This window comes from Polyodon spathula, chromosome 24 (genome assembly GCF_017654505.1).
Source record: "Polyodon spathula isolate WHYD16114869_AA chromosome 24, ASM1765450v1, whole genome shotgun sequence".
NCBI classification, from domain to species: Eukaryota; Metazoa; Chordata; class Actinopteri; order Acipenseriformes; family Polyodontidae; genus Polyodon; species Polyodon spathula.
The window spans coordinates 9,125,328-9,137,598 of NC_054557.1; the positions used below are offsets into that span (position 1 = coordinate 9,125,328).

Sequence of the window (12,271 nt, forward strand, 5' to 3'; positions counted from 1 at the left end):
TCAAACACTTTGCATTTTCACTGTCCAAACTCGTCACAGCAGATTTTACTGTTTAACTAACCTAGTTGCTGAGATTTGATTAACATGCACTGCTTCCTTCTTAAGTTGCTAGGTGCAACAGCTATAGAAGACAAATTGCAGGAAGGAGTTGCTGAGACTATAGCTTGTTTGACTCTTGCCAACATTAAAGTCTGGGTCCTTACAGGTGACAAACAAGGTAATATTTAAAATGTGATCATTGTCCTTGACATTTTGTTCTTCAGCTGCATACTGCAAACCTCATTTTTGTACTTTGTGGGTTGAGGGCAAAGCAGCTTGTACATTATATTTAAAAAGTACAATATGTCACTGAATAATTCATCAGGTTTTGTGTAAATTGGATTAAGTTCATTCTTTTTAATATAACCTGCATACATTAGCCTGACACTACATAATTTACATAGACTAATACATCCATTTTCATATAACATTTTATGCATTATTAAAGAAAATTGAAATATTTAATATCAATTATATCAATTATGATATAGTCCCAGTAATCTGTATTATGTCAACAGACTTTGATGTATTAAAGAATGTTATTTGAAGTAAAGAGAGGCGTGCCAATAACTGTAATTGAAAAAGAAGTAAACAAAAAAAAACAAACATATGTAGTCCCTCTCACTAATTATTTGTATTCTACAATATATAAAAACTGCATGTCCCTATTGCAAGTCAGTTTCAGTCATGATGGACAAGAAAGAGACAATTACATTTTTAATAGCTGCAGTTGTGGTTTTTTTTTTTTTTTTTTAATAGCGAATCATTTAACCATTTGCAGTAACAAATCCGACAATGCAATTTCACTGTATTCATTATTGTTCTCTATAGAGACGGCCATGAATATTGGCTACTCATGTAACATGCTGAGAGATGACATGAATGAGGTTTTCACAATATCGGGTAATACAGTGCTGGAGGTGCAGCAGCAGCTCAGGTAAATACACTTTCCATTGGAGATCCTGGCAATATAATCCTAAATAATCTAGCTGTAGATTATGGAATTTATTATTGAATGTAAATAGCATGCAAAAACAAAACGTTGTGCCCAGAACTTATATCCAAAACATAATTATACACTGCATAACTGGCCTGAACCAGTTTTGACATGCCATTCAAATTTAATTTCCTCTTTGTATTTATATTTGGATCTCTATGAAAGTGACTGCCTAGCATACGGCAGGCAGGAAGCTGTAATTAATGTTTCCAATTAGCTGCAATACTTAGCCATTGAAAGTCAATCCATGTCAGTAACACACTATCATCTCATTAAAATCCGAATGCAGCAATTAACTAACTCACACTTTAAGAATGTATATAACACTTCCCGACCTGTCTAATTGTGATGTCTGTGGTTGTTTTGGAAAATGTTGGTCATGATTAACAGCATTATAACAGACTGTACTTGCCACTGAAGGGATAGGGAAAGTCACCTCACCAGTGGAAAAATAATGGTATACTAACCGTTCAGGGGAAACAAGTCCTAACAAGTTTTTTTTTTTTATATAGTTTGTTAGCAAAATGCTAATTATAGTAAGGAAATTATTCTGATTTGTATTCCCCGTAGAAAAAGCCAGGTAGGTTATGGAAAGCCCATACATTATTGCAGCTGAATAATTCCTAATTTTTGTCCTGTTGTTTAAGGAACGCAAAGGAGCGTGTGTTGGGTTCATACAGGGATGTGGGAAATGGCCACACAAACTCTGAGAAGCTGGAGATGTCTAAGAACGACTCAGTGGTTGAAGAAACCTTCACTGGAGAGTATGCTTTGATCATTAATGGGCACAGTTTGGTAAGGATTTGGCATTTCTGTTTTCTTGGATATGATAAATCGACTGAAATCTGTGTCTCAGAAGAGCACACTGTACATGTGTTCATTATTAACTCTTGTGCAGCATGTTCTTTTGCCACAGTGTGCAAGTTCCAGTGCACATTGTGTCAGTAGAGGTTGAACCTCAGTAGAGACCCTGGGTGAAGAATGGAGTCACCTGAGTTGAGTCGGGACACAAGAATTAAAGTGGTTGTGACTAAATACCGTATTCCTTCGAATTTAAAACGCACTTTTAGAACCATTTTTTGCTTCTCAAAAAATAGCCTCCATCTTAAGTTTGAGTACAATAGTGATGCGTATATTAAAATCGCCAACAAAAGATGCAACTGCCCGAGAACACAAATGGCAACGTGACTGACTGCCAAGAAAAGACGAACCAAAACGTTACTTCCTGTTCTCGAATCATCCATGACATACAAAGAAGCATCATTAGCTTCCTGAGGAATTCAAAGATAAGCTTTTAGAATTTCAGCGTTTCTAACAAACAGTACCAGCTTGGTCAGAAATGCTTATCAGACTCCTGTATTTTTCAATATGTCAAGCAATATCACAGTTCGCAAATTGAACGACTGGAAGTGAGAAGCAGGCTCATAACTGTAATGTTGTGTGTGATACATAATATTGCAAACGTGTATTGCATTTAAAAACACTGTATCTGGTAATATAGTGGGTAAAAGAAAGAACTCAGTTTGCTTCCCTTGCCTGCAATTAAGTGTTATACTTGCATTGCAGTACTTGGGTCATTTCACCTCAGCATTGCCTTTGGGGTAAGCATCTTACTGGCTGCAAAGCATGACAGTTATTAGAGGAAGCAGCTGGTTGGTTAATGACAGGAAAGAAGGCCCTGAAGGTACCATATGAAAGTACCATATATCATGTTAACACGTAGATTAAAGCATAGATGCCTTTGAGACCAAACATTTGAGACCTACTGTATCTAGTGAATGGATGTGCATAGTGAGGAAAATATATGGAATTATCTTGTTAGCAACAATCACTTAAACATCCCTTGAGTCATCCTATGGAACCTCATTGTCTAGGTCGTCCTCAGCTTATTGCCTTAACATCAATGAAAAACTAATGTTACTATGTGCATGTGTCTGGCAGGATTCTGCTCTGTTTCTGCATGCTAAAGCAAATGCATGGCTACATTTTGTTCCAAAGCAATAACGATTTCACAGCCGTATTCATTCCTGCTGTTTCACAAGAAATGCACCAGTGATATCACAGACTGCATTGGGAATACTGTGCATTCTTGCCAATTAATTAAAAGGAAGCAACCATGAAGAGATAATACTCTATATCTGATATGAGGGGCCGCAGCATGGCCTTTGAAACCTCACAGATCCAGTGGGGTTGTTCTTCAGTAATTCTGTATTACAGTGTAGCAGAAGGATCTCTCTGTGATTCGCTTTCCCTGATTTGGAGTACAATTCCACAGCTTTTTGCAAGTTTGATCATTTTTATTCCTCCTGTTATACAGCCCATTGTTATAGTGCTACCCTCACGTTTCACCAGCTGTTCTTGCTGAATTTCTTTTCAGCCTGTCTGATGTAATTTACCACCATTGTCTTTATGTTGCTATTAATTTTTTTTTGTAAACAGACTCCTGCTGGTGGCAGGTAGTATTTCTATTAAGTAATACAGTATAACTGTGTAGACTTCCCTTATGAAAATATCATAATGACATGCAGTAATTTACACCCTGAGCAACGTGTCAGGAAGGGGCATGTAAAAACCATGGAAACACCTTTCAGGATGAATATCACTCGGTTGAATGTACACAACTCTCCTTTGCAGGCCCATGCTCTTGAGGCTGATCTGGAGCGGGTGTTCCTGGATATCGCCTGCATGTGCAAAACTGTCATCTGTTGCCGAGTGACTCCACTACAGAAAGCCCAAGTGGTGGAGCTTGTGAAGAAATACAAGAACGCTGTCACTTTGGCAATAGGGGATGGAGCTAATGATGTCAGCATGATTAAAAGTAAACAGTGCAGTCATATCCTCATATTATTATTATTATTATTATTATTATTATTATTATTATTAGTAGTGGTAGTAGTCATGATAGTAGTAGTATTATTCTCAATGACTGTTATCTACCAACTGGGCCCTGAAAGAGGTCATTTAAAGAAGAGTGTTTCTATGAATAAAATACAGTTTATTCATGAAAACATTTCTGAACTGCTGTTGACATCTTTAAGTTAACGACAGTTTTAATGGGTATCAAACTTAACCACACCTACTTTCTTCATGTGAATAACCCTTGTTCAACATTTACTCATGTTGTACCACATGAGTTGAAATGCCACACATATATTTCTAATGACATTGCCCTTGAGTGAGTGAAAATTATCTTACAAAGTACCCTATACATCTATAGTTAAAAAAAATAAAAAATTAACAGTAACAGCATTTCCATCTGATACAAGCAATTTGTTGAAAGCTGTCTGATATGAGGAAATATCACAGAAGTATCAGGGTCTAGTACATTACCAGTGTGTATATATTATGTTTATTTAGAGTGTGTATTATGTGTTGAACCACAGTTTGGCCCTGGGGTAGCAAAATGCCACTTGCAGTACTGTTACTACTTCCAGTGAACAGATTTCTGTAATAATGACTGCAAATGACTGAGAAAGACCTGTGTCTGTGATTTCTGTTGACAGCTGCTCATATCGGAGTGGGGATCAGCGGTCAGGAAGGCATGCAGGCAGTGCTGGCCAGCGACTTCTCCTTCGCTCAGTTCCGATTACTTCAGAGGCTCCTCCTGGTCCATGGCAGGTGGTCCTACTTCAGAATGTGCAATTTCCTCTGCTACTTCTTCTACAAAAACTTCGCTTTCACGCTGGTGCATTTTTGGTTTGGTTTCTTCTGTGGTTTTTCAGCACAGGTCAGTGGTGATTTTGTCAAATAAGTATGACTTAGTTATTTAGAGATGTGTAACAATATTGCGACTTCCCATTTAAGCTGTCTTTAAATTCATATTTCAACGTGTTTAATTTCCCCATCAGGTGGTGTATATAACATGACCCTTTTTCATTAATTAGCATGTGACATTTGCCCCTTTGCAGTGCTTAAGCAACACAGGTGCATGACCTTATATTTTATCATGGAAGCACAGTCTCAACAGGCAGGACCGTGCTTGGATATATTGCCAGAACAATTCAATGTGCTGCATACTTTGATTCTAATGGGATTTCAATTGCCACATGAGATGTTTATTGCCATTATTGTAACTTTCCTGTTACATAATGTAAATTCTCATCCAAATGTGACTCATACTAGCTCTCCTGGTCTACACAGATCAAAATGAACACTCCTGCTGTGAATTAGAACTGCATAGCTCTATAGGGTGGTGATTATACAGTAACATCTGGAGGAACAGCCTCAGAGGGCTTTTGAGTCTTGTGACACCTCGCTTACCTGCTAATGTTTCTGAAACCATGGTAATCTGCAGCTGGTGGCTTTGGGATTTGAGTTGCTTATGTAGTAGTGCCCTTTATACCATGTTAGTATGCAGTAATGCCTTTAAACCAACCCCAAGGCATTATGGTGCTGTTATTGCTTTCCCCTTTCCCACCAGCTGGGCTGTTTGTGAAAAGCTATGAATGAGGTTTCAGTTGTTTTACAGTTTAATGGTAACACATATTTCTAAAAACACCTAGTATTCACATTTATTTGTAACTGCTGTTATTTTAAATCGTTCTTATCCATGTATTGTATGTACTACTTAATTCTTAATGGAATTTACTCTTTATAAGCAAATATTTGTACTATAGGTTTAACATCGTTCTCAAACATAAATATTTCCTGTGTTTATTTTCTCTTATTTGATTTTGCTCTTACTGACTTTATTGTATATCATAACTGCTCTTATCTGCAATGTGATATTTTGTAATGTGATATTTTGTGACAATTGTAAGTCGTCCTGGATATGGGACGTCTGCTAATAAATAAATAAATAAATAAATAGATAATAATGCTGTCAGAAATGCAAAGTAATTGTTTCTGAACAAATGCATAATTCACTGTTGAATTCATATTTAGTTAGATTCTTATTTAATTTTGCATTTCTTATTCAGTAGGGGACAAACAGACAGAGCATTGATGAAATAAACCCAAGACATTTCATGTGTCTTAATATTAATGGGAAGTCCTTCTAGGCAGTGGTAGCACCTTAAGACATACAATTGTGGGCCCTGTTTTATTGTAATATACCAATACTGTAGTATTTTTTGCATTTCAGTGTGACAGCAGGGTTATGTAAGGACTGGAGCAGTTCTAGCTATTTGGCACCCTCTGCTGGGAAATAATGAAAACAGTTATAAATAATGATTGCATATTTGTGACCTCATAATTTTAGGAATTAAAGATGATTTCTTAATAACGGCTCTTTCCCTTTTGTCCTTACAGACGGTGTATGATCAGTGGTTTATAACCTTGTTCAATATAGTTTACACCTCCCTTCCTGTTCTTGCAATGGGCCTGTTTGACCAGGTAAGAGCTGCCTATTCCTTGCTGAATATTCATAGAATATAGTATTAAGCCTTGAAGTGTGTATAGATATTATGTTTCCTGAACAAGACTGCTATATCATATCTCACCTCCAGAACCAAGCTGCCTCCACTGTAGTATTTGTTCATGGTGGATATCCTGTTTCTCAGCTTGTGCTGTGTTTTGGGGTTGGGATCAGCACACACATTTTCAATTCTAGATCGTTCTTCCCTCCTGCGCTATCTCACTGTGCAGTGAGAATGCCATAGGGGGGTATTTCAATCAGAAATGTGTTCTCTGTAAAACAGCCGCCCTTGACTACATTCAGTTCAAGTGAGCTTCAAAAGACAGCAAAGTTAAAGAAATTAAAGATTATTTTGTTAGCTTTTGAAATATATATTTTTGTATTGCTTTTTTTTTTTCTTTTTTTCTTTTTTAGGATGTTAATGAACAAAGTAGCTTGGAACATCCCAGACTGTACGAACCAGGGCAGTTGAATGTCCTGTTCAATAAACACAAGTTCTTCATCTGTACAGCACAAGGGGTCTACACTTCCATTGTCCTGTTCTTCATACCATACGCTGTCTTCCTGGATACCGTTAGAGATGACGGGTCCCATATCTCAGACCACCAGTCCTTCGCTGTTACTATAGCAACATCATTAGTGATTGTTGTCAGTGTCCAGGTATGCTCAAAAAAATATATTGTTTGAATAATACATTGGAGAAGCCTATTGCAGAATCCAATATTCTTTAGTAATGCAGTCAATTCCAAATACAGTGCACTGAGTTCATCCACAGAGCACATCTCTTATCACTAGTAGTTTGGTTTGCTCTGGCTATTGCAAACACATAGCATCTTTGGAAAAGTCTTTCTCTGACCGATATATCTACTGATGCCTGGAGCACCTTTAACTATGTATTCACAGTGATGTCATCAGGGGAAATGACTGTGAATCTTTCAGACTAATGGAACACCAACAGAGCGATCTGCAGGTAGAGCTGAATACTCTGTGTAATGTGTTGCAGTGTGGCTTGTGTGTGGAGTTTCACACCTTTCACACTGACGCGACAGTTTAGTACAGGACTGTCCAGTAGAAATGTTAACCTTTTTTTTTTGTGTGTTTTTTTTTTTTTTTTTTAAACTGTGTGATCATCAATAAGGTTGTACAGCTCTTGTCTTGTATGTATCACTGCAGAGGGATGCAATTTTTTTTAAAAAATGGATTGATTAAAAACCTTTTCAGTAATAACAGAATAAGCCTGGGTACTAATCTATTAATTTTTTTTTCAGATTGGGCTGGACACCAGCTACTGGACAGCGGTTAATCATTTGTATATATGGGGCAGTGTGGCTATTTACTTCTCAATATTATTTGCCATGTACAGTAATGGCATATTTGATCTATTCCCAAACCAGTTTCCCTTTATTGGTAAGTCTGTATCAATAATACATTTAGCTCTCTGTTATAATTTACCTACAACAGCATTGACTCCTGCAACAGTAAATCAAAGGGACTGCTTGATGTGCTCTAAACTGTTACTTGTGTGATGGGGAATGGATTGAAGTCTGTTTTGAATAATGTATTACCTCAAAAGTATAGGTTGATGGAGAGTTTGTTTTGTCATTTTGAAATCAAGTGAGTCCAATACATGTACCAGTGGATGCAAAGTATGAGGTGTTTTTTTTTAAATATTTATCCAACCTTTTGGGATTTGGTGAAAGAAGTAACCTTGAATATATGATGTAGAATTTTCAGCTATTTATTCATCACAGTGTATTATAAATTATAAATGTTGCTTCATTGTGTACTATGCTTGATTGGAATATTGTTTTGGACAAAATGTAGGATATTCAGTTTTACATTAATTGCTCAAATAAATACAAACATGGACTTACTAAGGGGGACGGGTTTTTATCTTGATTTGGGTTCAATTAAAATGGGTTTGGGGTTTTCTGCTTTGCCCCACAGTGGACATTAGTCCACATCACACAGTGACATAATACTCTTGCATAGCTGTGAGGGAAATCTCTCAAGACTGAGCCAACAGCTTCCATGAGCATTAAATTCACAAGCAACAAATGCAAAAAATATATTATATTAAATAAAAAATACATTTACTAAAACAAATAGGTTCTTTTTTGCAATAGCAAGAGTAGGTAACCTGCTGGAAATCTGGGTGTATATTTTGTGAAACAAGCTGTGAGAATTCACAGCGATCTATCTGTCTATCTGGACAGGCATGTGGTGTAGATTAAGCTGTGACTGTTCTTACTGCAGGCTATGCTTTTCACAACTTCAGATTTCTGTTGGAAGATAAATGACCAGTGGATTTGATCGTTTATAGTATGAATTGCTTAGTGTTGTGTGTACACGCGTTGCTTCTGAGGAACCATTCATATGTATATAGTGTTACACTGTATGTGGTAAACTGTTCATGCGTAAATGACCTTCAAGAATCGTTTTTATCCATGAAAAATTAAACCAAAGAAACTAATCAGACTCTAGAAATCGTTATATAATAAAATATATTTTCAGATTTAAAAACGGTTATTCAGGCAGGCCACTAAACTATTTTGGGTAATGTGTACTTTACATACACCAATTTAAAAACTAAAATAGGTATGGTATATTCACAAAAATGAACTATTGTACAGAATCCATTAGCTGTTACTCATACAAATGTTTTCTTGCTTTCTGAATGTTTAGGAACCGCTCGTAATGCCCTGTCACAGAAGAGTGTCTGGCTGGTTATCCTTCTCACCACAGTTGTATGTGTCATGCCAGTGGTGGCTCTGCGGTTCCTGAGGGTAGATTTATATCCACGCTTGACTGAAAAGGTATGTTAACTACCAGTAACAATATCAGTGTCAACAACAACTGACACCAGTACAGGCAAAACCGCGGCTTGATTAAATTCAATAGCAACCGGGCGATACAAACATGGGGCAGCTGTATTACACATTTCACAGTGAATAAAAAGCATCAATTTTCATTGACTCTGCTAAGCAAAACGAAATTCAGAAAAAATGTTCTTTGACGCCAGGGTAGCTTCCTGTCCCGTTCCTGTTGAATTGAACTTCCTGTGTGAAATAAATTTAAAGTATAGTGTGAACCGCAGTTGCAATTTTGTAGGCATCTTGTTGGCATCAGAGGGTAAAAAGAAAAAAAAAAAATTATATATATATATATATATATATATATAGATATATATATATATATATATATATATATATATTTTTTTTTTTTTGTTTGCAGTTGTAGCATTTGCCACCTTCTCTTTTCCAGGTCCGCTACATGCAGCAGGCTAGCAAAAAACAGCGCCCCCTGGAGCACAACCTGAAGCGCGTGCGCAGGACCAGCTCCAGGCGCTCAGCCTATGCGTTCGCACACCAGGAGGGCTACGGAGAACTCATTACTTCGGGAAAGAACATGAAAGTCACCAACCCCTTCTCATCATTGCCAGCTGTGAGGATACAGAGCAGCACCAGCTGGATTGAGAATCTTCTCAAGAAAAGAGCAGACGCCCCAAACAACACAAGCACTGACAGGACACTGAAACAACAGCCGTCTCTATAGCTCCTTTAGAGGCCTTCTCCATCAGGAGTTCAAAAAGACTTACAATCAGTCTTGTTTGATTGCAAGGGCTGAGTCAGAGCTAGTTAGGATTGCAGTCTGGCAGAAACTGCTTTCCAAATTACTCTTATGGAGGAAGTGATCTGAGGTCGGGCATCAAACCATATTTATTTCTACATAACTTCAATCTCTGAACTGGTTTAACATCCTTTGGCAGATGGAAACCAGTGCCAATCCTTATTTGATATTGGAATGAGGTCTACTTTAACAGCCCACAGGTAGAAATGTAGCAATAGGTTATTTTAGCCATATTGTTGGACCGTGTTAGTATACCAGGTGAAGCAAGGAGGCCTATTTATGGCATGACAGCAAAAACAATTCTAAAAAAAACCACTGAAAACACACTGATAAAAGATATGCTACAGTACTAGATGTACTAGGGATTATTTTTTCCATGGAAGGGCACCACTACTTCACATTCCGTTGAGAACGAGCACACAGCACCCCCCTGTGGCAGAAATTGAGCTTAAGGACCATTGTTGCCTATCACAGTAGGTCCTGCTTTTCACTCATTACAGTATATTGCGTCCCATGCCTCTGAGACAGTACTGTTCCAAATCTTATGAAAGCATAGTCTATAACATTTTAATGTATTTAGTCTTTTTAAAATGTATTTATTTTTTAATTATGCTTGAAGTGACTATGAATGAATTAAACCTACCGTATAATATAGCTGTCGTATAAGAATGTTACTGTACCAGGCGTTATTTATTTTATTAAGCACAACTTATTAGGAGTGTTTTGATACTAAAGTTTGAAAGAAAGACACAAATGTTTCTACAAAAATAAAAATAAAAACATTTGAAGTGCTACTACTCAGTGTCATCCACATTCGAACAATTTTCTCTTCAGAAAAGTCTTTGTTCCTTTAGCAAGCACAAGACCTACCGTTCAGTTTATATATGCTTTTATCAACATTTGTCTCATATTTTTATTAGTTGTCTAAACAGTCAACATTTTTCTTTTTATCGTGTCTACATCACAGTATGTCTGTTCTTTCATTTACAAACGCATTGCTGTCAGATGCAGCATACCTTGTAAATAAGAATTGTTCAGATTTGAAGACAGCAGTATGTGTAAAATGGATGTATATGCATATTTATTAGCCTGTATTAGTTTTAAAATCATGTAAATACTGTAGCACCAAAAAATAAAACAAACAAACAACAAAAAAACATACATCATGCTAAAATGGTAAAACCATTTTTTTAAATTATTTTTCATATTTATCCAGATAATGGTTGGAGCTGATTTTTGTTTTATTATAAAATGATTGTGTTGGCCCTGACAAGGGATCCATGTGCCTTTTGCTTTTCCTTCAAAAAGGAAACAAATGATTTCAATTACGGGATCTACCATTGTGTCATTATTAAGAGATGTAATTTAGTTTAAACATTTCACCCATGGTATCTCATTTAATGTTAGTTGTTTAGTCATTCTGTATATTAGTGATGTGATGTTCAGACAGGGTAAGATTGATGACACATATTAGCTGTCAGAAGCAAGCAACTCATGCATAGCTTTTTAGATCTTTAAAAATACGTGCAGTCAGTTTAATTTTAATTAAAAAAACCTTTTGAGCCTTGTTTGTAATATATGTAAATACCAAAGTGTTCACTTTTTTATAATACATATCAGTGGTGCAGATTTTTCTTAAGGGATGTGCAAACATGGGTCAACATTTTGATTCCATTTTCTTTAAAGTACTTTAATGTAAATGTTATGTAGTTAAATGTTGTGGACATAATATGATTTTATTTGTTGATATGCTTTACTGTGTGCAAAATGAAATGTTTCCCTGTACGATATATCTGCATGAGTTTCCATACCAAAGAGGACCAGCTGTTTTTTTTTTGTATTATAGAAACAATAATCTGTACAAAATGCTGTATATAATTTATTTAATCTAAATCCATACTTTTTTTCCAAAAGCATATTGTTTACAAATCACGGGGTAGATGGGGAGTTGACACGTTTTTGTAAATCTACTGTAAATTGACATGCTTTTGAATAATTTGTCACAAAATGAAAAGCTGAATAAAGGACCAGTTTTTCAGAATTGTAACATTAAAGTACCCATTTCTAAGTCAAAAGTTTTTTTCTATCATTTGTGCAATCCCACTGCTTGTATTTGCAGGAATAGTACAATTGGACCGTAACTGTGCCCAGGAGGGTTTGGGTTAGGATTCTGAGGATTCCGGACTCCATCAGAATTCCAGACTCCTGGCAACACATTTCCAGGTGTCTAGTTAAGAGTCAATGGGCGT

The 12,271-nt window shown here is 36.5% G+C and overlaps 1 protein-coding gene across 3 annotated transcripts in view; it reads left to right on the top strand.

Moving 5' to 3' along the window:
* The window catches only part of LOC121299363 (probable phospholipid-transporting ATPase IM), a 46,950-nt gene extending 34,874 nt beyond the window's left edge, over positions 1-12,076 (top strand). For all 3 annotated transcript variants that reach the window (XM_041227083.1, XM_041227082.1, XM_041227084.1), the window contains 10 exons: positions 106-217; positions 871-976; positions 1,684-1,831; positions 3,671-3,854; positions 4,540-4,763; positions 6,287-6,370; positions 6,807-7,052; positions 7,661-7,799; positions 9,078-9,208; positions 9,657-12,076. In XM_041227083.1, the coding sequence (XP_041083017.1) occupies positions 106-217; positions 871-976; positions 1,684-1,831; positions 3,671-3,854; positions 4,540-4,763; positions 6,287-6,370; positions 6,807-7,052; positions 7,661-7,799; positions 9,078-9,208; positions 9,657-9,947 (1,665 nt within the window). In that variant the 3' untranslated portion in view covers positions 9,948-12,076. The remainder of the gene's footprint in view (positions 1-105; positions 218-870; positions 977-1,683; positions 1,832-3,670; positions 3,855-4,539; positions 4,764-6,286; positions 6,371-6,806; positions 7,053-7,660; positions 7,800-9,077; positions 9,209-9,656) is intronic.
* Positions 12,077-12,271: the final 195 nt, after the last annotated feature.